The 22,178-nt window shown below is 44.5% G+C and overlaps 2 protein-coding genes and 1 long non-coding RNA gene across 4 annotated transcripts; 2 read left to right on the forward strand and 1 right to left on the reverse strand.

The window, feature by feature from the left end:
* Nucleotides 362-10,884, reverse strand: LOC8086376 (L-type lectin-domain containing receptor kinase IV.2). Its single transcript, XM_021454804.1, has 3 exons — nucleotides 9,123-10,884; nucleotides 751-2,918; nucleotides 362-401 (listed from the first exon to the last, which is right to left on the reverse strand). Exons 1-2 carry the CDS (start codon nucleotides 10,811-10,813, stop codon nucleotides 782-784), a joined length of 3,828 nt encoding a protein of 1,275 aa, XP_021310479.1. The 5' UTR covers nucleotides 10,814-10,884; the 3' UTR covers nucleotides 362-401; nucleotides 751-781.
* On the forward strand, nucleotides 6,859-13,052 carry LOC110433124. 2 transcript variants are annotated; one of them, XR_002450528.1, is made up of 2 exons: nucleotides 6,859-7,943; nucleotides 12,583-13,052. It is a non-coding gene; the product is annotated as an uncharacterized LOC110433124 (long non-coding RNA). The 2 variants fall into 2 exon arrangements; XR_002450527.1 differs by having other exon boundaries at nucleotides 12,601-13,052.
* On the forward strand, nucleotides 19,645-21,262 carry LOC8059922 (EPIDERMAL PATTERNING FACTOR-like protein 2). The gene is made up of 2 exons (XM_002459270.2): nucleotides 19,645-20,261; nucleotides 20,429-21,262. Exons 1-2 carry the CDS (start codon nucleotides 20,141-20,143, stop codon nucleotides 20,785-20,787), a joined length of 480 nt encoding a protein of 159 aa, XP_002459315.2. The 5' UTR covers nucleotides 19,645-20,140; the 3' UTR covers nucleotides 20,788-21,262.

The following is a 22,178-nucleotide window of genomic DNA, read 5'->3' on the forward strand; positions in this document are numbered from 1 at the left end:
AACCCAACGTGACAGCAAACCCAACCTAACCTGCTATTTTAAGCAAACCCATTACAACCCATCCAAAGCTAACCCGCTTCTAATCCCAACCCAAATAACGCATTTCGACCCAATCCATTAGCGGCGACTCAAATACACTACAGATAGCTTGCGACACTACAACCAACATAGGCCTTGTTTACTTCCACCCAAAAACTCAAAAATTTTCAAGATTCTCCGTCACATCTAATCTTTAGACATATGCATGAAGTATTAAATATAGACGAAAACGAAAACTAATTACACAGTTTAGTCGAAATTGACGAGACAAATCTTTTGAGCCTAGTTAGTCCATGGTTGGACAATAATTACCACAAACAAACGAAAGTGCTACAGTGTCGCGAAATTTTTTCCTTCCGAAACTAAGGGCCTGTTTAGATTGGGGATGAAAATTTTTTATGTGTCACATCGGATGTGTCGGAAGGATGTCGGGAGGGGTTTTTAGAAACTAATAAAAAAACAAATTACATAGCTCGTCAGGAAACTGCAAGACAAATTTATTAAGCATAATTAATTTGTCATTAGCATATGTGGGTTACTGTAGCACTTAAGGCTAATCATGGAGTAACTAGGCTTAAAAGATTCATCTCGCGATTCTCAACTAAACTGTGTAATTAGTTTATTTTTTTATCTACATTTAATGTTCCATGCATGTGTCCAAAGATTCGATGGGATGGATGAAAAAATTTTTGGTGGGGAACTAAACAGGGCCTAAACACGGCCATAGAAATAATATATACCCTCATCTTCCACATGATATGTCCGGTGTCGTCATCGTACCCATGCTGGACCCCGACCACGGATACTGCAGAGCAGCCTGGTCGAACGACGTCTGGTTCTGCATGAGGCTCAACAAGCTCATGTCCGCCGGCGTCAGCTCCGGCAGCGGCGTATCGCCGTCGAGGTACTGCATGACCTGCCTCATGGTAGGCCTCTCACCGGGGAACGGGTGGGAACACATGAGCCCAAGCATCAGCACCATCCTGGCCTCATCAACGTTGTAGTTTCCCTGCAGCCTGGAGTCCACGGTCTCCTCCAGCGAGCCCCTGTGCCAGCACTCGAGCACCCGGTCAACCAGCAACTTCCGGCCATGGTGCACGGTGTCGACGAGCACCGGGCGCCGGCCGCAGGTGACCTCGAGCAGGAACGTGCCGAAGGCGTACACGTCGGTGAGAGGGGACGCCTTGCCGGTCCTCGCGAGCTCCGGCGCGATGTACCCCATGGTGCCGACCACGTGCGTGGTCTGCAGGTCGGCGCCGTGGTCGTACAGCCTTGCGAGGCCGAAGTCGCCGAGGTGCGCGACCATGGCGCCGTCGAGGAGCACGTTGCTGGCCTTGACGTCGCGGTGGACGACCACCTGCTCCCACTTCTCGTGGAGGTAGAAGAGGCCCGACGCCACGTCCTTGACGATTTGGAGCCGCTGCGCCCACTCCAGCAGCGGCTTGTCGTCCTCGCCGTAGAGGTACTTGTCGAGGCTGGCGTTGGGCATGTAGTCGTAGACGAGGAGCAGCTCGCGGTGCTTCCGGCGGCAGTAGCCGAGCAGCTGCACGAGGTTGCGGTGGCGGAGGTGGCCGATGCTGACCACCTCGGAGATGAACTCCCTCAGCCCCTGGGAGGAGTCGTGGGAGACCCTCTTGACGGCGACCTCCGTGCCGGAATTGGGGAGGACGCCCTTGTACACCTTGCCGAAGCCGCCGGCGCCGAGTAGGTGCTTGCTCTTGAACCCTTCCGTCGCCTGGAACAGGTCCTTGTACGAGAACCGGTGCGGCCCGAACTCGACCTCCCAGTCTTCTCGCAGCTCCGCGTATGTGAGGTGCCTCCGGACTAGGAGGATGGCTGTGATGCAGGTGGTCAGGATGAAGACGAAGGCTGCTATCGGCAGCCCGATCTCCAAGCCTTTCACCCCGCCAGCAGCTTCGTGGTGGTGGCTGGAGTTGGAGTTGGAGTTGGAGTTGGAGTTGGGCAGCTTGGGGATCTTGGTGAAATCAATCGGTGGAGCAGGCCCGTTCACGGCGAAGCTCCAGGCGAGCACGCAGTGCTGCGAACCGCCAGGTCCGGTTGCGCCGGAGAAGCCAACGAAAGCCTTGTCGTCGGTGATCACAGGTGAGAGGTCGGTGGTGTTTGAGAGCAGCGGTTTCGACGGCTTCGTCACTCCCATGGGAGCCAGGGTGACATTGAGCTGTTTGCTCTGGCCATCATAGTCTACCCAAGCTTGCATGGCCTTGCCATGACTGCTAATGAGACTGAAGGTCGTGAGCGCACCGTCGTCGGTTTCGTCGTGGAAGGCGGCGGTGTGAGAATACACGGAGGAGAGCGCGTTGATGTCGACGCCGACATGGTTGGCGTCGATGTCGTGGAACTCGTTGTTCTTGATGGTGTCGAGCTCCACGGCGAAGAAGTGGTCGCTGCTGGGGCCGTTATTGCTGCTCGTCGTGCTGTTGAGCAAGCCCAAGCCCAAGTACTGAGCCCCCGACGCGTTGGAGAAATCCTTGCCGGGGGCGATGACGAAGGCCATACCATCAGAACTGAAATCGGAGTAGGCAGACATGATGGCGAAGACGAAGGCGACGGAGAAGGACTGCACCGTGCCATTGGAGGAGTCCTTGAACTGAACCGGGTTCCGGTAGAACGCGTGGCCTTTGGAATCAGTCTCGTTGTTCGTCAGCTCGAGGAGTCCTTCCCCGGTGACTGTGCCGTCGCCGTCGAGGGTGATGAGGTCGGCATCGGCACCGCCGGCGGGGAAGCCGGAGAAGACAAAGGACTCGTTGCCGGCATCACCGAACCCCGGAAGGTTGAGGCCGAGGCACAGGAGGACGAAGGCTACAAGGAAGGAGGACATGGGAAGAAGAAGATTCATGTCTAGATCGACTGTGTGAGAACTGAGAACTCAACCAATGCAAGACTAGCTATAAATTCACAATGTATTATAGTACTCTTCACCGCTGTGACTCATTAGTTTCTAGTCTACCTTCTTTTACTCCGTTGCTAGCTTCTTGACGACTTTTTTTTACAGCGATTGCCGGCGGCTACAGCAACTTGTAAGGCGACGGGTAGACGACCGGAGACTAGCAGCACGCCCCGGGGTCGTCGTGAGTCGTGACTCGACTCGTGTTGCACATGTGGTGGACATCATCTGAATTTAATTCCCTGAATATAACGTGGTTGTGTTTCACCATTAAAATATATATATAATGTGATTGTTAGAAGACAAAGCTAGCTTGTCCTTTTGTGCTGTATGTACTAAATTTTGCCGTGCTGTGCTGGTTTGGATGCTTTTGCCATTGCATATCCTTGGAAGGATCTCCTAGTTTAACCTATTATATTGTTCCAAGTTGCAGTACGAGATTTTTTTTATAATATAATACTCGCATTGGTTAGGTGGAATAAAGCTTATTACACAAACAAGTGACACTAGCTAGGAAGATAAAAGCCGAATGAGCCTAAAGTTTTAAATATATCAATTGAGCACATGATTTTCTCTTATTCTGGAAAAAAATTATGTGGACTCTGGGCTCATTCTGTGGAGGATGAGCCCCCTCCCCAGATGCACGACGCGTGGCGGCGCTTCTAATCTGACGAGCATTGCATTGTTCACTTGGCTTCCTCAGCCGCTCGCATACGGGCTTATAAATTGTTTGTAAGCTTTTCAATATATGCATTTAGATTGTATACCATTACGACATCTTAAATTATTTAGAACATGTCTGAAAGTTTAAAAAGGTTATTTTATTTTTGCTAATTCAAAAAATTGAAATAATTTGTAAAGTTACTAGAGATGGCAATTGACATGGTTATCAAACCACAAAATTTCAATTCATTGTCAGCTCAATTTTGATTAAAAGGACAAAGACAATTTCTTAGACACAATGGAACCATTTCATGTTAATTTCCCTTATCTTATTTTGTTTTTTTAACTATCCCTTTTTGTCTTTTTTTTTCTCAAAGAGTGCATACCAGGCCAAAAATAGCAAAAAAAAAACATGGGAGAAGCCAACCATATAACTTCCCTAAGGCCAGTCTCAATGGGGATTTCATTAGAGTTTCATGCACACTAAATATGCTGATGTGACGCTATATTAATGAAGAAAGAGATGATAAGAGTTTCATGGGAGTAAAGAGAGTTTCGTCCCCATGAAACTCCTATATACTGTTTCCAAAATATTGATGTGTTGGAAACTGTATCATGAAATTCCCATTGAGGATGGCCTAAGTGCACATCGCAAGTCACATATGTTATGCAATTTTCTTACTTACCACTCCACCTCAAAAGTCCTTATATGACCAAGTGGTTGATACAATTCTTTTGTATTGATTTTAGCGAATATTGTTGTGATATTGGAGACCCTAAACGAAACAAATAATAAATTAAACTGAAATTTTTAGATCTCCTCGAGTATTATTATTTGATTTATGTTGTTTCTTCATTTGTGGTTATTTTAAAGATTGAAAAAATGAATTCCAAAATCTAGAAACTTAAAATATAATTTTAAGGACCCAAATTATTTCAAATGAAAAATTTGTGCATCATTTCCCGAGGTTATTTGAAGAAAATTAAAAAGATGAATTTAGGGCCCCGAATGATTTCAAATGAAAACGTAATCAATGCGGATCTCCTCAAGTTCTACAACTTTGACATAAAGTTTTTCTTCATCCAACTTTATTTTTTTTAAAAAAATATAATTTTACTATGCTGCACCCATTTTAGTGGTGGGCCAAATTGTCAATTGCTTCTACAAATTCATTTCTAGAAACAAGGTGTGTAATTACTAGCCGTCACTAGATATGCCCCCATCTTTAGTGGCGGTTGAGCTTTCTACAGTCCGCTAGAGTTTCGAACCGTCTCTAAAATTTGATTTTATAATATTGGCTTACTCACAAAGGCATTTATTGATAGAGCATTCTTTAGTCTAAATGGAAGACGCCCCTAAAAAATGTTTTTAAACTCATGAGGTTATTATTTTAAACTATTTCTTGGAGCTAGATATTTTTCCTCACAAAACAAAATAAATCTAATTAATAGTTTACTGAATTGATAGCTAGATGTATACTTCAAGAAATAGTTTAAAAATAATCCGGCCGGCAGGTATGCTTCGTCCACCAACATACACGCGGAGGGAATATTATTCTTGCATCACAAGACTAGCCTAGACTAGGCGCAGTCAAACGTAGCTACACAGAAGTTTGACAATTATGCCGCGAGTGATACCTACAAGAGACGCTAGTATACAAATGCAGCAGCATATCGCTTGCATGACTGGTTGCGTGCGAGGTTCCTTTTGCATGGACCTAGCTAGTATAGTAATATTTCATTATTGACCGTGAAAGGATCGGAGCAGTCACATACTACTCACATCACAATCTCAAGATGTCATCGATGTCGTGCTTAGGCCAGTCTCAATGTATGTTTCACAAGAGTGTCATGCACATTAAATATAGTGCTACATAAGCAAAATTGCTGAATTGACAAAATCATTAAACGAAGGAGTTTCATCAGATGAGAGAGGAGTTTCATCCTCATGAAACTTATATGGCTCGGTTACCTAGTTTGTAATCTTGGTAACTGTACCATGAAACTATACATTAAGGCCATCCTCAATGGGAGTTTCCAACACATCAATATTTTGAAAACAGTGCATAGGAGTTTCATGGGGATGAAACTCTCTCTACTCCCATGAAACTCTTATCATCTCTCTTCATTAATATAGCGGCACATCAGCATATTTAATGTGCATGAAACTCTAATGAAACCCCATTGAGACTGGCCTTAAGACTTGCCTTACTGCTTGGCTTACTACATAAGCATTGATGGTTATCCGTTGACGCCACCGTCCTGCTGTCGGTTTCTCTTGTGGCCCAGGGAGACAGTGACTAGATCCTGATGATATTGTTTTAGGCATTAAATTTGTATGAACTTCTTTAATTTTTAGTGTGGCAAAACCAATAATATAGTACTCCTTTTGTTTATGAAAAAATCAATTCCTAAAGTTGTTATAAGTCAAAAAAAAATTTAAACTTTGACTAAATTTCTAGAAAAAAATGCTAAGATTTATGGTATCAAATTAGTATCATTAGATTTATCATAGAATATATTTTTATAAGATGTGTATTTTATGTCATAGATGTTGTTACTTTTTTTCTATAAAGTTAGTCAAACTTTAAAAAATTTGATTGGCACGGATTTTAAAAATTGATTCTTTCATGGAGGAAGGAAGTAATATTTACTTAGGCGAGAGCTATAATTGTGAATGTGAATTGAGAAGTTTTCCGTTGAGTTAGGTTTGATCTATCGTTGGTAGACTAATATATAGGAGCTGAGCTGAAGTGTTACTTATTATGCATGTCAACTAGAGTGTCCCCTACCTATTTTTTTCACATTTGAAAGGAATATATGTACATATACAAAGATATATGACCAAAACAAAACCGGATGCGGTGTCTTTTCTGAATAATTATCGAATAGAGAATACATTTCTTTCCCTTATCTAAAATTCATTTATTATTGTAGGTTTTCTATTTTCCCATTAATATTACTTATTTTTTGAGAAATTCCTTTAATATTACAAGAATTTAAAATACTTTAAACATACTTCTATACGCAATATATGAATGATATATTTCATAATGCTTTTTTCGAGAACTGTTATTTTTGCTTTGTTTCCTTTTGCCAATAAGAATGGGTCAGTGCTGCTTCCAACCTGGGCCCTCATAAGCCGAAGAGAACATGGGCTACTAGGCCCATGTGGCTTCACCACGCGCGGAGTTCAACCTGGGCTGCCCGTAGAAAAATCGTTTAATTGGGCCCATTCCGTTCCAGGCTTCTGGCGCTCGTCGCCGACCGCATACTCTGCATCGCGCCGTCGCCGGCAGCGCTTGCCGGTCACCACCTCACAGGCTCACTTCAAGGTCCGGATTGGCCTCCTCCAGCTCCGAAAGGCACTCCATGAGGGTCCTAGGAGGCGGCGTCGCGGCCGGCGTTGACCCAAACGTTTACTGCGGCTAAGCCGTTCAACTCGGCATCGCCGCGGCGGCGGCGACCCCGACTCTTCCGGCGTCTGCTTGGATCCCGATTGCAGCTGCTTCCTTCCGGTGACTAGATCTTTTCCTAACTACCTGTTCGTTTTTCTCTCTACTGGAGTTTCTGATTTTAGGATTGAGCCTTCTAGTTCTAGTTTGCAGTAGTGTTTTGGTTGTACGGGTCCATTAAATTGCTGTTGTAAAATAGTTTTATCTAAACCTCGGGATTTTGCAATTCAGAGGTATATATATAACTGCAAAAATGAGCATCTTCCAGTTGTTACTCTGATAGCAACGGATCCTTGAGTACTCCACATTCTGCACCTTCGTTATTCAAGTCATTGCTAAGCACTGTATTGGTTTAAGGCAAAGGCACAAACTGCACCTGTCACACTTAACAGGTGGTTCTATGTGACCAACTCAAAAGATCCCAGAATTGACAACAAGAGCTTTTCCGTAATTCCAACTTTTCAACAGTAAATATGTTAGAACCTACATCTCATGATTGGTCCTTTCTGTGGTACATATGGAAATGGAGATTTCTGTTCTTTAGATGCTATCTAGTAAAGACTGGAGAAAAGGGTTCTGTAATTTTGCATCACAATGCTCAATGCTAACTGAAGCCATGAAACTGATCTCCCAAAAAAAAAAAAAAAAACTGAGGGCATAAAACTTCCCTCATTTGGTAACTGTAGCTTTGAGCCACACATTTAACCAGATCAATCATGTTTGAAGAAAATTATCCTTTGTTGATAGTGTTAATTTCAATCCGTTGGTTGCTGTTGGATCCAGTTTTCCTCTAATCTCTAGTGCAGGGTGGGGGATTATGTTTACGCGAAAGGAGGTATGAGCGCCTGTGGGGGGGCTACTTCCAGTTTCCTGATGACAATGTAAGAACCTTATACGCTGCTAATTTATTCTCTTACTTTTGTATTGAGCCTTATAATGAATGTATAGCTGTGTTTTTTCTATTGTGTTCTTGTACCCTGGGTTAGCTGTTTTTGTTAGTAATTTACTAGCTTGGCGGAGTATGTAGCTTTGCTTCACAATCTTTGATGGTGGTAATCTCACTCTGAACCTAGAGTCCTAGATAAATATTTACCACACAACAGCAGAGACTCGAATGGCCACATCTGTCGATGGTGGTGACTTTGTATGAACCATGACATTGCCAATTTTTTGATTCCTCCAATCACTCGCTGTCTCTGAGTATTTACTTGGTATGAACATATGGTGTACTTCAACAAGACAACAACCGCAAATCGAAAGTGTCATTAATTGCCTCGGATCTTCTTTTACCGAGAGCCCTAACCCATGGGTCATTTAAAATCTTGGAATTAAGTTAAGTAATGAGATGGCAATTGAACAACGATAGGCTATGTTGTGTGTATGTTATCTACATACTTGGGCCCAGAGGACTGTGCTTCCAGGCTGAACCAATGGGTTACCTGTAGACCCATGCCCAAGTGTGAAGGATGGATTACAGTAGAAACAGAGTTGCAGCTGCAGAAGGGCATCAACACTGTACAAAGGCATCGGCCTGGGTTATCTTCTCCTGTTCTGGCACTTTGCGCCCTACGCAAGCTCTGACTTCTCGGATCAGAATCACTTGCTCCCCACCAGTCCAGTCCTCCTAGTAATCTCTACCTATGTTTCCCCAAAATCGTGTCCCTAGTACAAGTAGTTTGCATGGAATTATTCATTTGGTGTTTGAACAACAAGGTCTATGGGACAGTGATCGTACAACTGCCTGGACAATGCTGGAGTGTACTCTAGCAGTTTAACCACACTGATAGCTAAAAGAAGGGAGGAATCATTGACATTCATAAGACAATACAACAATACAGGTATATATGAACTAAGCCTAATTCTCTACTCTCTTCCAAATAAGCCATCCTACTCCATGACAATCACATCATATCATACATTTTAATCAACGGTTTCATCTCCCTCCTAAGAGACTGCTTATACTGGTGTGGACTGAGGTATACTGGGCATCATATTCACTAGAGGCAATTTCATTGTCGTGCAGCTCACTGATGCTCCTGATGTTCAGATAAGCATCTGGCATCTCCGGGAATGGAGTGTCACCACATAAATACTGCATGACAAGCCTCATGCTTGGCCTGTTTACTGGGGATGGATGTGAGCAAAGAAGGCCAAGCTTGAGCACCAACTCTGCCTCCTCCCTCACATATTCGCCTTCAAGTCTAGGATCCATCATGCAAACAATCAAATCGCGCTGCCAAAACTTCAGCACGAAGTCCACCAGGAGTTGAGGTTCACCATGGGAATTCACCCCGATCGGTCGCCTACCACAGGCAACCTCCAGGATGAATGCGCCGAACGCGAACACATCAGTTGCTTTCGTGGCCTTTCCAAGCCTTGCTAATTCAGGGGAGATGTAGCCTCTAGTTCCTGCAACACATGTTGTATGTGCTTCAACACCATGGTCATGCAACCTAGCTAGGCCGAAGTCGCCTAGTCGTCCGTTCATCTCACCATCAAGAAGGACGTTGCTTGCCTTGACATCTCGGTGTATGACAACCTGCTCCCACTCCTCATGCAGATAAAGGAGACCTGATGCAACACCCTTGATAATCTCAAATCTCTGAGCCCAACCCATGGAAGGCATCTCTAGATCATACAAGTGCTTATCAAGGCTGCCATTTGACATATACTCGTAGACTAGCAGCAGTTCACCTTTACGACGACAATACCCAAGTAATTGCACAAGATTACGATGCCGAAGGCGACCTATACTTACAACTTCTGCAATGAACTCTTTCATCCCTTGCTTTGAGTCGTGGGACATGACCTTAACTGCAACCTTCAACTTTGATGATGGAAGCACTCCTTTGTATACCTTTCCGAATCCTCCTGTCCCAAGCAATTGTTTGTCCTTAAAGCCATCGGTAGCATGGAACAGGTCCTTGTACGAGAACCGGTGGGGTCCGAACTCAAGTTCCCAGTCCTCGCGGATCTCCCGGTACCTGTAGCATCTTCTCACGGCTAGGATGATGGGCACAAGTAGTATTAGGGTCCCAGCTGAACCAATAAAAATATAGAAAGGAAAAATAAAGACTCTGCTCGCTAACTTAGGGTAGTCCAGGATAAATGGACTAGGTAATTTGGTTTTATTTACTCTTGGCAACTTGGAGTAGTCAAGTGACGAAGGTTTTCCATTCACCTTGAAGCTGCAGCCGAGAATGAAACAGCCATAACAATCCCAGGAAGCCGCTGATGAGAAGCCGACGTACATGTGATCTAGCAGCACTTGCGAAAGATCAATAGTGTGAGATAGCAAAGAGTGTTTGGGCTTTGGTTCTAGGATAGGAGCTAGACTGACGTTGAGTTGCATAAGGCTGTGGTCATAGTCTATCCATACTTGCATCACCTTGCCACTGGACAGCCGCAGCGGATGCAAATCAGAGAATGGATCATCCATGTAGTAGCCTGCTGGAGAGGATCTTGAGGATTTCAAGCTGTTGATGTTGATGCCGACATGGTTGTTGTCTATGTCACCGAACTCTCTGTCACACCAGATATCTAGCTCAATGTAGGCGAGGTGATTTGATGATTTGCCGCTGTCTTCGCGGTCAAGAAGACCGAAGTAGTCATATCTGGTAACATTGGTGAAGCTGGTGTTCGGGGCGATGACAAAGGCAATTCCATCACGTGCACTGTCTTCGTAAGGAAGTATAGCGAAGGCGAAGGTGGCCGAGAAGGAGAAGGTAGAGCTGTCGGTAAGGTTACGCATCTGGAACGGAGAAGGATAGAAGGCAAGGCTGTTGGGGTAGGCTACACTGGAGCTGTTGGTGGCGCCAAGGTTGAGGATGCCATTTGGTAGCACCACAGCCGAACCTTGGAGGGTCCAGCCAGAAGAATCATTGAATCCATTGAACACGAACTCCTCGTCACCGACGGCGGCAACGACGAGCCGGAGCAGGAACGGAATGGCAAACGCCAAGCTCTTGGAGAACACCATTGGACTTTGGACAGCAGCAGCAGAGTACTGCGGCGTACTCTGCAAATATGCTAACCTAGCTTTTAATTGGCCTGCTCACTGTGAATCTTTGGCAACTTGGCATTGCAAGACAGAGATCAGTGTGGTAACAGTACTTTGGTAGCTGCAGCCGCTGCTAACAATGCAAGCCGGCCGAACATGCCTATTTGTGCAGGCGAAATCTTAGCTCTGCGCAAAACGTGTGAGCTTAAATTTTTTTTTTTGAGGGAGTGTGGGATTAATAATTTGTCTAACCAAGAAATGCGCGTTGTGGCTTTGGTGGGTTGTTAGTTCAATTCATATCTGGTCGTCGTGTCATGGCGTGGGAATCTCTGTACTTGCCGTTGATCCCACAGCTCTGACTTGCGGTCTCACTCTGAACCTGGTCCCTGGACTTCAGGATTTTTGGATGAACCATAAATAAAGTTTATAGCTAACTAATCAAAAGAGCTAAATTTTAGCTAGCTAAACTTTAGCTGGAGGTGTTTGGATCCTCTAGCTAATTGAAGACCTTGGACCATGCTACTCCTCAACAGGGCTTGTTTGGATAGCATAATGAAAAAATGCAAGAAGAAGAAGGCATGATCCTCGACCTTCGTTAGCCAAACAGATGTAACAACCCAAGTTTTTGTGTAACACAAAAATATAAGATTTTAAAAAAAATTCAACAAGCTTGAATAATACTTTTTTCTCGCAATCGTGCCAAGGCACCTTTTTAACAAGTAGAAGTAGAAGTAGAGTCTAACATTACAAAGCTTGGAAGTAGAAATAGAGTAACATTACAAAGCTTGGAAGTAGAAATAGAGTTTAATAGTACAAAGCTTGGACGGTAATTGGTGATTACCGAGCCAAACACCCTTAAGCTCACTCGGTTGTGATTACAAATAAACTACTTAGTGACATCGTTGAGCTAAAGCACCGTGATAATTATCAAAGTAGGCCTAGACCAAGCACGCTAAGACCTTGTTTGGATACACAGTATTTTTAGAGTTTTAGAAAAATACCATGGTTTTGTGAAATACTTTGGTTTTAGAGTGCCATGAAGTGTTTGGGTGCAACAAACTTTATGGTTTTGAATACCATAGTATTGGTGAAACTCTAGTTTTTTGGAGTTTTAAAAACTTCACTCTAGACCTCTTTTTTCGAAACCATGATTTTGCACATCAATGGTTCTAAAACTATAGTTTCTTCCTACTGTGGTTTCTTATTACTATAATATCCAAACAAGGCCTCAAGAGCACTGTGCTTCATCCCATTCAAGTCCAGCTCCATGACAAGATCAGAGAATGATACTTGCACATACATAGATTAGTAGCCATAATTGTCTGGTGATTTTAGGTTAAACCCCGATGCAAGCATATGCATGCATTTATTTAGTAAATTTATGTGAGTTGCTTTTTTATGGGTTCTTTTGTAGTCAAATAATTCTAAAAAAAAATTTTTTCTTTTTAAGTTTGGTTGTCAAATAGTTAGCAAAATACGTATTTTAGAAAACCATATGTAATAATTGACTGCTAATGTAGCTTATGCATGTATATAAGCATGCATGCGTTTTCCCTTTTCCCTCGCACGCGGCCTGGAAAAAGCAGCAGTCCCCACCGTGGTCTGGGAAAACGACAAACCACGAATGGCCACCAACTCCTTCACACGGGATCGTTGACGCCAAAAGGAGCCACCCGATTGAGAAGGGAATTTTCGATGAATGTTTCCAGCTTTGACAGAATTTTGAATCAATATCTTTGGAGCACTGTGATCGGGAAGCTAATAAAGTTGCATATGAGTTAGCTACAGTAGCTTTGTCGACAAAATAAAATTGTATTTAGGTCGATGAACCTCTAGATTTTATTCTTGAAAGCCTTGTAAATGATGTAATCTTATTTGATAATCAATAAATTGTGTTGCATGGCTTCCCTCAAAAAAAAGGAGCCACCCGATTGAGACGGGAGCGAGTAGCACATGGATGCGAAAGCGGTACAAATATTTTTCGATTGTATTTGAGATCGAATTTTGTTAGGAGTTTAGATCTGTCTATATTTTAATTTAGATATTTAACATCTGATTCTATATGCAAATACTCAAATCACATATTTATAACGTCGGTATCCAATGTCCTATCTAACATAATTGACACTATCCGTATTTGAATTTTTTTCGATACGAAGGATCTCTCCATTTCCATTAAAATATTAACGGAAATACCAATCCTTATTTGAATTTGAATCTAAACAGAAATATAAAAATAAATATACTATCGACAATATCCGTCTGTATAAATCCGTTCTTATCCATAATACCAGCCACACCACCGACAGTTTGGGGGAATCTTTGGGTCCGGATGGAAGCCGCGTGTTTGATTCGGACAGCCTCCCTGGCCATGTGCTGGACATAAAGTAGTACATAAGAAGAGTTTGGTTGCATGTTCACTTTCAGATTGTTTGGTTTCATGGTTGCATGTGCGCAGTTCAAATTCAGTTGTAGAGTAACTTATACTCATTGTATTCCTGAAAGAATGCAATTATAGAATCGGTGTCAGTAAAAGTAACTCAAGTTTGATCAAGTTTATAGTAAATAATATTAGCATTTATGCCTTCAAACAAAATTTATTATAAAAATATATTTTATAACTTATCTAACGGTACTTATTTTATAATAGTAGTCTTTTATATAAATTTAGTCAAAGTTTAAATTGTTTAACTCCTCGAAAAACAAGAATTGCATTCATTCATGAACAGTGGGAGTAAGTGATGGTTACCTCTTTCTAGTCCCGGTAAGATTACAATATTGAGGTACTATAATAGAGTTCAAATGGATAAAGAAGTTTTGTTACCTCTTCTTACAGCAATTTAGTAACTAAAATGATTATGATAATAGTCTGGCTAAGATTATGGTATCCTTAATAGTAAACAAAGGATCCTTATTAGACTTCTTCTTCCGTTTTTGTAGCTCCATAAAAGACAACAAAAGCTTCCTCCCTAGACTTGTATTTCTTGTAGCGCGCACCCTTGAATCCTACTACCTCAGCTTGGTCACTTGGTTTAATTGGGGTCTGTTTGGTTTCCTGGCTTAATTAGAGCCAGGCTAAGATTGGAGCCAGGCTATATTAGACCTGTCCCCAGTAAGTCAATAGGGTTTGTTTGGTTGGTTTGCTCAACTGGCCTGGTTTCCATAAGAGTTTGTTTGGTTGCTTGTTCAGCTTTGCATAGAATCATCATATCTTTAGCCTGGTAAGATTACCACCTTTGAAGCATTTTATCGAACAAATAGGCCTCACCTCTGCTCGCCGCACAACACCTCTGCCCTGCCCTCACCTCAGCCCGCCGCCGCCACCGCCGCAGTGGGCCGCGCAGCCCTGCTGCCGCCTGCCGCTCCGGAGCTCCGCACTGAGGTCCGATGCCGACACCGACGCCTCGGCCTCCGCTCGGGTGCCCTTGCTCATGACCAGCAGCAATGGAGATCTTGCTCATGACCAGCAGCGGCATCTTGCTGGCGGGCGCGCGCGCGCCACCCTTGTCGTCCACGTCTTCAGCGAGCAGCTCTGGCGCAAGCACCGCTCCCATTTAGAGGCGCAGGGCGCAAGCACCGCCGCCATTGCTAGTCGGGCTGAGCTTGCCGCGAGCGCGAGCCGTGAGCATGGAGGAGATTAGCAGCGCGCGAGCTCGAGTTGCCGAGATGGACGGGGAGCTCATGACGCTGCGCGTGCGGGAGGCGCACGTACTTCGGCGCCGGACGCCGAGCTCGCCGGCCTGAGGAGAAGCTGAGCGGAGGAGGCGAGCAGAGCGGAGCGGAGCGGAGGAGCAGAGCGAAGCGAAGCGCAACCGAGCTGGCCCAAGCCTGGCTCCAGAAAAACGGACTCCCCATCCGTTTTCTGGGAGCCTGGCTAAACACTAGCCTCAGCTGGCCTGTCCAAGAGTTAGCTTTGCAACCAAACAGGCCTTCAAGGCCCTAGACCTGTTCTTCAACGAACTTTCTGGGGAGATCCCACAAGAGATGGCATCATTGGACTTCCTCACGACATTGAATTTGTCCAATAACAGGCTGGTAGGGAGCATACCACAGTCACCTCAAAAAAAAAGTTTCTTGGAAATGATGGTTTGTGTCATTGTGTGCGACTCCACTGTCTAAAAGGTGCATCAACACAACTACTCCCTCCCTCCCAAATAAAAAATTAAATCTTATTTTCCAAGGAGTAAAGGATTCTAAATTTGACCAAATATATATAAAAAAGTACCGATGTTAATGATGCGCAATAAGTATCAAAGATAAAACATTTTTATAACAAACCTAATTGAAAAATCTAAATATAGATAATATCTTTTGTAAACTTAGTCAAATTTAAGATTTTTTGAGTCCTTATGAAGCAAGGTTTACATTTTTATTGGGACGGAGATAGAATGACGGTAAATATGGTGTCACATCATTCCATGAAGGAATCTGTAGACAGTGTGCTATTCATCGTTGCTGGACTGGATTTGGTGCTGGGTTTGCTCTTGCAATTGTTGTTGCATGGGCGATCTCAGTTAGAGCAAGTATAATAACAGACTATAAGCAAGCTGAATGATAAGATGGAGAAAGGAGAAGATGAGAGACAAAAAGCGAGTAACTTATAGCCGGCTTGGACATAAGAACCAAAAAACTTTGTGAGTGAGATAATAAGTAGGCCATGTACTAATATTAAAGAGCTAACTACACTATGGATGGATTGAGAAATAGGCTGAGTTAGCAGCTTAGCCTTGCACTTAGGAAATGGCGATCTTAAGAAAGGCAAGGAAGCACTCCATCCTACGGAAATAAAAGTTTATTTGATTGACGACCAACTGTGCAATCGGAGCCTTGTAATAAGCTGTCATGGCCGATGCTTTTGCAGTTATACTTTGTCAATCTATGATGATATTGCAAACTGATTCTATTTTGGAGCCAGTGCACAGATTTGTATAGTGATTATGGATTTTTATGCACTAGGCAACAACCTACATGCTGTTATGAACCAAACGAGCTACCTTCAACACATAAAGAGTTTAGCAACCTAGAGCCAATCCTTTCAACTACCCTAAGCTAATCTAGAAAGTTAAAGGCCACATGTATTCAATTAATTGTTTATCAAAATTTGTAAAGTTTGATTCAAAACAAAATATATTTTCGTGAGGGAAAGGGAGAGGGAGAGAGGCACTGGAGAGGGAGGGAGTGGTGGAGAGGGAGAGAAGACCTGCGCGAGGAGTCGCACTGTCGCGGTCCGCTCGGGCGAGGGCTTGGGTGTCGGGTGAGGGAGGGGAGGCACCGAGTGAGAGAGGGAAGAGAAATGATTGAACGAAACCCTAACTCTACGTATTTCTATCATAGACGCTATTGGACCACACCTGAGCCCTATTGGGCCTCGGCCTTTACAGAGGCAGGCTTTATAGCTGCTCGTCTCCAAAAAATGGTTTTTATGGAGATGGGCGTTGTAAGGAGACCGCTTCCGAAAATAGTCTATTTTTGGAGGTGGTTTCCTTAAGATGACCGCCTCTATAAATCTATTTTTTGCCTCAATAAATAAAAAATGTCCATTTCTGTTAATCGCAGGCATTAACCAAGGCAGTTGGATTTTATGACCGCTGGAGTTAATAAAAGGGCACCGTCTTGTATAATCATTTTTATAGTAGTGTGTGGTCTTAACTAAAGCGGTTGCCCTACCCGCCTCGTTTAATCAAATAAAAAATAAAAAAGGAAAAGCTCGTGAATAAGCCTGGCGAGCCCATCCATGCGCCGCTGCAGCAGTAGCTCGCAGGATCTACGCACCATCACAACTGCTCACAATATCTAGGCACCTGCCACCAGATCCGGGCACCTACTCGTGGGAGAGGGAGGGGGAGTGTGGATCCGCCTCCCAGGAGCTGGTGTAGGCCCTCGCCACTGGATCCAACTCTGCTGGAGCACGTAACGCCTCCACCTCCACGCTAGAGATGTCGTCATCGATCTACGAGGGAGGGTGTGGGACGAATCCACCATAGATCTGAGAGGAGATAGAGTGAGGGGCATACCTCTTCCACTATCGCCAGTCACCGCAGCTGCCTTTGGTCACACCCATAGGGACTCACGACCCTCGTTGCGACCAGCCAGGGCACGAGGCCAGCGTTGTCGTGCCCTCCACACCACTGGGACTTGTGGCCCTGCCACCAGTGACAACGACACGAGCCCTTCACGCTGCTACCTAGGAGATGGAGTGCAATGTCAGGGAGCGAGATGGAGAGAGAGAGAGAGAACAACACAAGAGGGGGGGTGCGAGATGGAGAGGGCAGGTTGCAATGCCCCTTGTGCCGGATTGGGAGGGAGGGAGGGTGAGGAGTAGGAAACCCTAACTCTATCATTTATTTAGAGGAGGGTCGTTATGTGCTTTTGTAGGGGCCTCGACCATACTAACGGAACTGGAGCAAAAGGGCACAGGCCAGTGGCAGTAGTGGGCTGGCAGAGGCACACGGGCGACCACACGTACAGTACGTACCTACGCTACGCCCTGCTCGAGCGCGCCCGGGCCTGCCCGCCATTCAATCAATCCTGGTGTGGTCCAGACTAGGACGGTACCATGTCACAAGTGCTCGCTGGGCCTCACGGTGCAGTCAGCCACACTCCAGAGTTCATCCTGTTAATTATTTCTTTTTTACATCTGTACTTTATATGTATTTTTTCTACACGCGTGTCTAATTACTCTCGTGTCTAAGTCTCTAGATTTAAAGTGTATATAACCGGACAAAATATATATAGACGAAATATATGATCATACTAGACCATCTAGAGTGATATGTATGTTAAGTATACATGCATACATAGAGTATGTGGTTAAACTTATTGTATATAATATAGTAGATTAAAAATATGATTTTTTTTAAAAAACTTTTTTGCACAGTAAGATCTAAAATATCTTAATATGAGTATATAAACATACCCAAACCAATAAATAAAAATGAACACATACACAATGTGGTTTATTGAAGATGAGACACATACATGTAGAATTAAAGGAATTTTCATATATGTGTCTCATCTTCAATAAACCACATTGTGTATGTGTTCATACTTGTTTATCGGTTTGAGTATGTTTATATACTCATATTAAGATATTATAGATCTTACCACGCGAAAATTTTTCAAAAAAAATTATATTTTAAATATATTCTAAAATGTCACTGCTATATTATATACAATAAGTATAATCATATACTCTATGTATGCATACATATTTAACATACATATCACTCTATATTGTCTAATATGATCATATACTTTGTCTATATACATTTCGTCCGGTCGTATTCACATTAAATCTAGAGATATATATATTTGATCGATGCATGCATGTAGGCCCCCTGGTGTCATGGAAGACAAGCGGCGAGCCATGCTGCTGGCTCGTATTCATGCATGGATCATATCCACACGCATGATTACATTAATTACCATGCATGATAACATGAACCAGTGCTTGGTGATGTGCCGACTCGATCAGTATATATATGTGCACAGGTGACAGAGACCGAAAGGAACAAGCACCTGGGGAGTAATGCTTTTGATTCCCGTGTCCTGGAGACTTGAGTGGACGTGAACGGAAATGAAATGGACAATTGACGTCGTAAAGGAAAAGGCAATTGCATGTGTTTAACTGCATGCACACAGGCGTACGTGTAGGTGTACGTGTGCAGCAAGGCCCGGCCGCGCCTGCATTGTCTGCTTCCCGGGGAGAATAATCCACCGCAGGTTTTGGCTGGGCCCGCCCGGCCCGAGAGGAAAGTGGCAAAATACGACTGGTAGGAAGGAATTGAGTCAGGGCTTAGCAGTATTTCAACTGCAATCTGGCATGCATGTCATCATATAATGGTGGACAAATCGCGACGATCCTGCAGATTTATTAGACGCCAATGGCCTGATTTTCTAGATCCTCCGTGTTGTCAATGTCAGGCAAACATGGACATTATGAGTGCCGGACGAAAAAGAGGTTCCATCCGGATCCGGACAGACAGACAGAGACGAGGTAGAGCCACTCCAGATCAGCCCCACATGCATACGTATATATTGAAGCGAATAGGAAAATTTGTCGATGGATTCCACTTCCACGGTGATAATTATTGGAGAGTTACGAATGTGATAACCTTGTTTGGATGTAGTCGGATTTGTATCGATCCATATATGTTGGGGTGGATTGGAGTAGAACTTAAACTAAATTCCACACTAATCCACACCAACACATGTGGATTGAGGTGAATTTGATAACATCTAAACAAGGCCTAATTGTTCAGGTTATGGCCGGATGGATGCCCTCGATGAATTAATTAGCTGGAACAATGCAAGCACTAGTTCGCCTGATTGATCACCTGATGAGCCACACACTTGAAATGCATGATGAACCCTGATGACGAGGCCGGATAGGATACCACACAATTGCAAGCAGCTGGCGGCCGGTCCCCCTGCTACGGTACACGTACGACACGCACACGCGCACATCGATCCGGACACGAGCATGCACCGGCCACTGACCCCTGAGCAGCAGCAGTCAGCAGAGGCAGTCACTGCCTCACTCACTGCATGCTGATTACTGTGCGAGTGAGTGAGTGCAGCCGACACCTGGAAAGCCTCGCCACCAGCAAAGCTACCCACAGCTGCAGCCTGCACTGCAGCACCAGCCACCGCCCAACAACTCCATCTGCTCCGGCCGGCGCTCCCAATCCCAAATATCCTATCCTATTCCTATCTATCCCTCACTCGTTCCTCCTCCTTCCCTCCATCGATCGATCCTTAATTAGGTAGCTGCTAGCTCCACCACCCAACCAATCTGCAAACAGCTAGCAAATTAAACCTGATCGATGGATCATCATCATCAGAGGGTGAGTGGGTGACAGTGACGACGACACAAATGCATGCCCTGCGGCTAGCTAACCGGTATTTACAAGATTTCAGCTCAGCACCTTGCATTCTGCGTAGAGATCAGGGCCAGGCTGCTACCTAGCTAGCTCATCATCAGCTTCTCCTCTGATCCATCCATAGTCGGTCTCCACGACATCCACACTCTCTGATCTCTTCTTCTAAGCTAGAGGCCAGAGCACGCGCCCACGCCAGATGGTCCATCTGTTGCAATGCAGACGATGCAGCGGCAGTGTTCACAAACTCTTCCTCTTCTCTATCCTCCTCCTCCTCACATCTTCCATGGCGGTAGCATTCTCAGATGCCTCAGATACCAGTAAGATTCATTCATTCCCCTTTAATTAATTTCTTTCCTCTCGCTTCTGACGACATGCATTACACATTGTTAGAGATTTGGAGGCTCTGACGCATTGTGTTACTTGTCACCCAACCTCTAATATATATATATAACAACTACTCTACTACTCTTTGGCATTTTATTAGGGAGGTTGCCGCTGATGCTACAGCCGGAAGACAAGGAGGCAGTGGCCGCTGATGACAAGCAGCCGCTGGAGGCGGGAGGAGGAAGAAGAAGCAGATCAGGGGAGACTACGGAAGCAAGGCGGCGGCGTGGTCTGATCGGATCGAGGCCCCCGAGATGCGAGCGGGTGTGCATGTCCTGCGGCCACTGCGAGGCGGTGCAGGTGCCCATCGTGCCACAGCATGAGGAGGAGAAGGCGAGAGCCTCGGCGTCGGCGGTCACCCTCGCCGCCGCCATGTTCACCTACCGGGTGGACGGCATCAGCAACTACAAGCCGCTGAGCTGGAAGTGCAGGTGTGGAGGAACCATCCTGGATCCATGAAGAAGAAAAAGATGGAGCACGCACGCTGCGTGCAATGCATCCTCAGCTTAGAGCGCTCGCTCGCCATTCAATTCGATGCTGCCGTGCAGACTGTAAACATCAATCTCTCGTCTTCTTTAATTTGCTAGCTTCTTGTTTTGGGTTTGGTTGGTATTGGTTTTGGTTCCTCTTGCAGTCTAGCTTCCTGCTCTCTAGTCTCAGATGGATTGCTGCCTACATTTTGGTTGCAGTGAGGTTGGATGGGCGTGGCCGGCCGGGGGGTAGAATTCCGATTTTGTTTAAGATATGATGCGCCGGCTGGCTGCCAATCAAATGAAACATCTTGATGTAGTACTAGTGTTAGTTAAGCTAAGCTAATAAGGGCATTCACAATGCAAGACTCTATCACAAAGTCTAAGACAATTAATTACATATTATTTATGGTATTTTCCTGATGTGGCAGTATATTTAATGAAGAAAGAGGTAGAAAAAATAAGATTCATTGTTCGAGCTAATAAATAACTTTAGACCCTATAATAGAGTCTGCATTGCTAAGCATATTTTTGTCAGTATGGCATTGGATGCGCTTCATCTGATTTGGTCCTTTGCTGCTGTCTCGGAGGTGGTCGGAGGCGATTCATCTGATGAACGCATTCATTTTACAGTGCATGGGCCGGTGACAGGACAAACGTATTGTAGTACCTGCTCTCTGCACACTGTCTGTGCCAGGTACCCCTAGCTAGTAGATGATGAGCGCGAGAGGAAATTAATGAGCGATCGAGCATCCACCAGATTGTTAGGTGACTGTCATACTTCAGACATTCCTATTTTGTTTTTTTATTCTCTTCATTCATTCAGGTAGCAATAGAGTAGAATTAAATAAATACTCCGTACCATGTTTCGAGTTGTGTAATGGAAAGTATCAATCGGCCTCTACTCATTGACAAAATGATGCACATGTGTAGCTAATGTCTGGATAACCTAGCTACCTAGTAGTACTAGTCATTTTTTAATCAAAGAAAGACCGCCTGCTCGGTTGATGTAAAACCGGTTGATGCTGATGTTGTTGCCTGAGAAAAATATAATGCTACTGGATGACCGTAAAATTCTAGCCGGCATACATAATCAAGTGTGTCCTAATGCTAAAGCAGATTGGTAGTAGTGCCAACTGCCAAGGACCCAGCAACAGTGATTGTGTAGTACGTAGTATTTGTGTTGGGGGCGCGTGTGCACGGAGAAACGTACAACAATGCAAGTGAGCAATTGCTGCTGGGAAAGAATCCACACCGACACCGACACGAGACGCATGACATGCTTGCGTTGGCGTCGTTGGCATTGACACTGAAAACTTTTTCTCTCCCTTGGATCCTTTTTCATTAATTATATTTGGGCTGCAAAAATAGATACTACGC

This window comes from Sorghum bicolor, chromosome 2 (genome assembly GCF_000003195.3).
Source record: "Sorghum bicolor cultivar BTx623 chromosome 2, Sorghum_bicolor_NCBIv3, whole genome shotgun sequence".
NCBI classification, from domain to species: Eukaryota; Viridiplantae; Streptophyta; class Magnoliopsida; order Poales; family Poaceae; genus Sorghum; species Sorghum bicolor.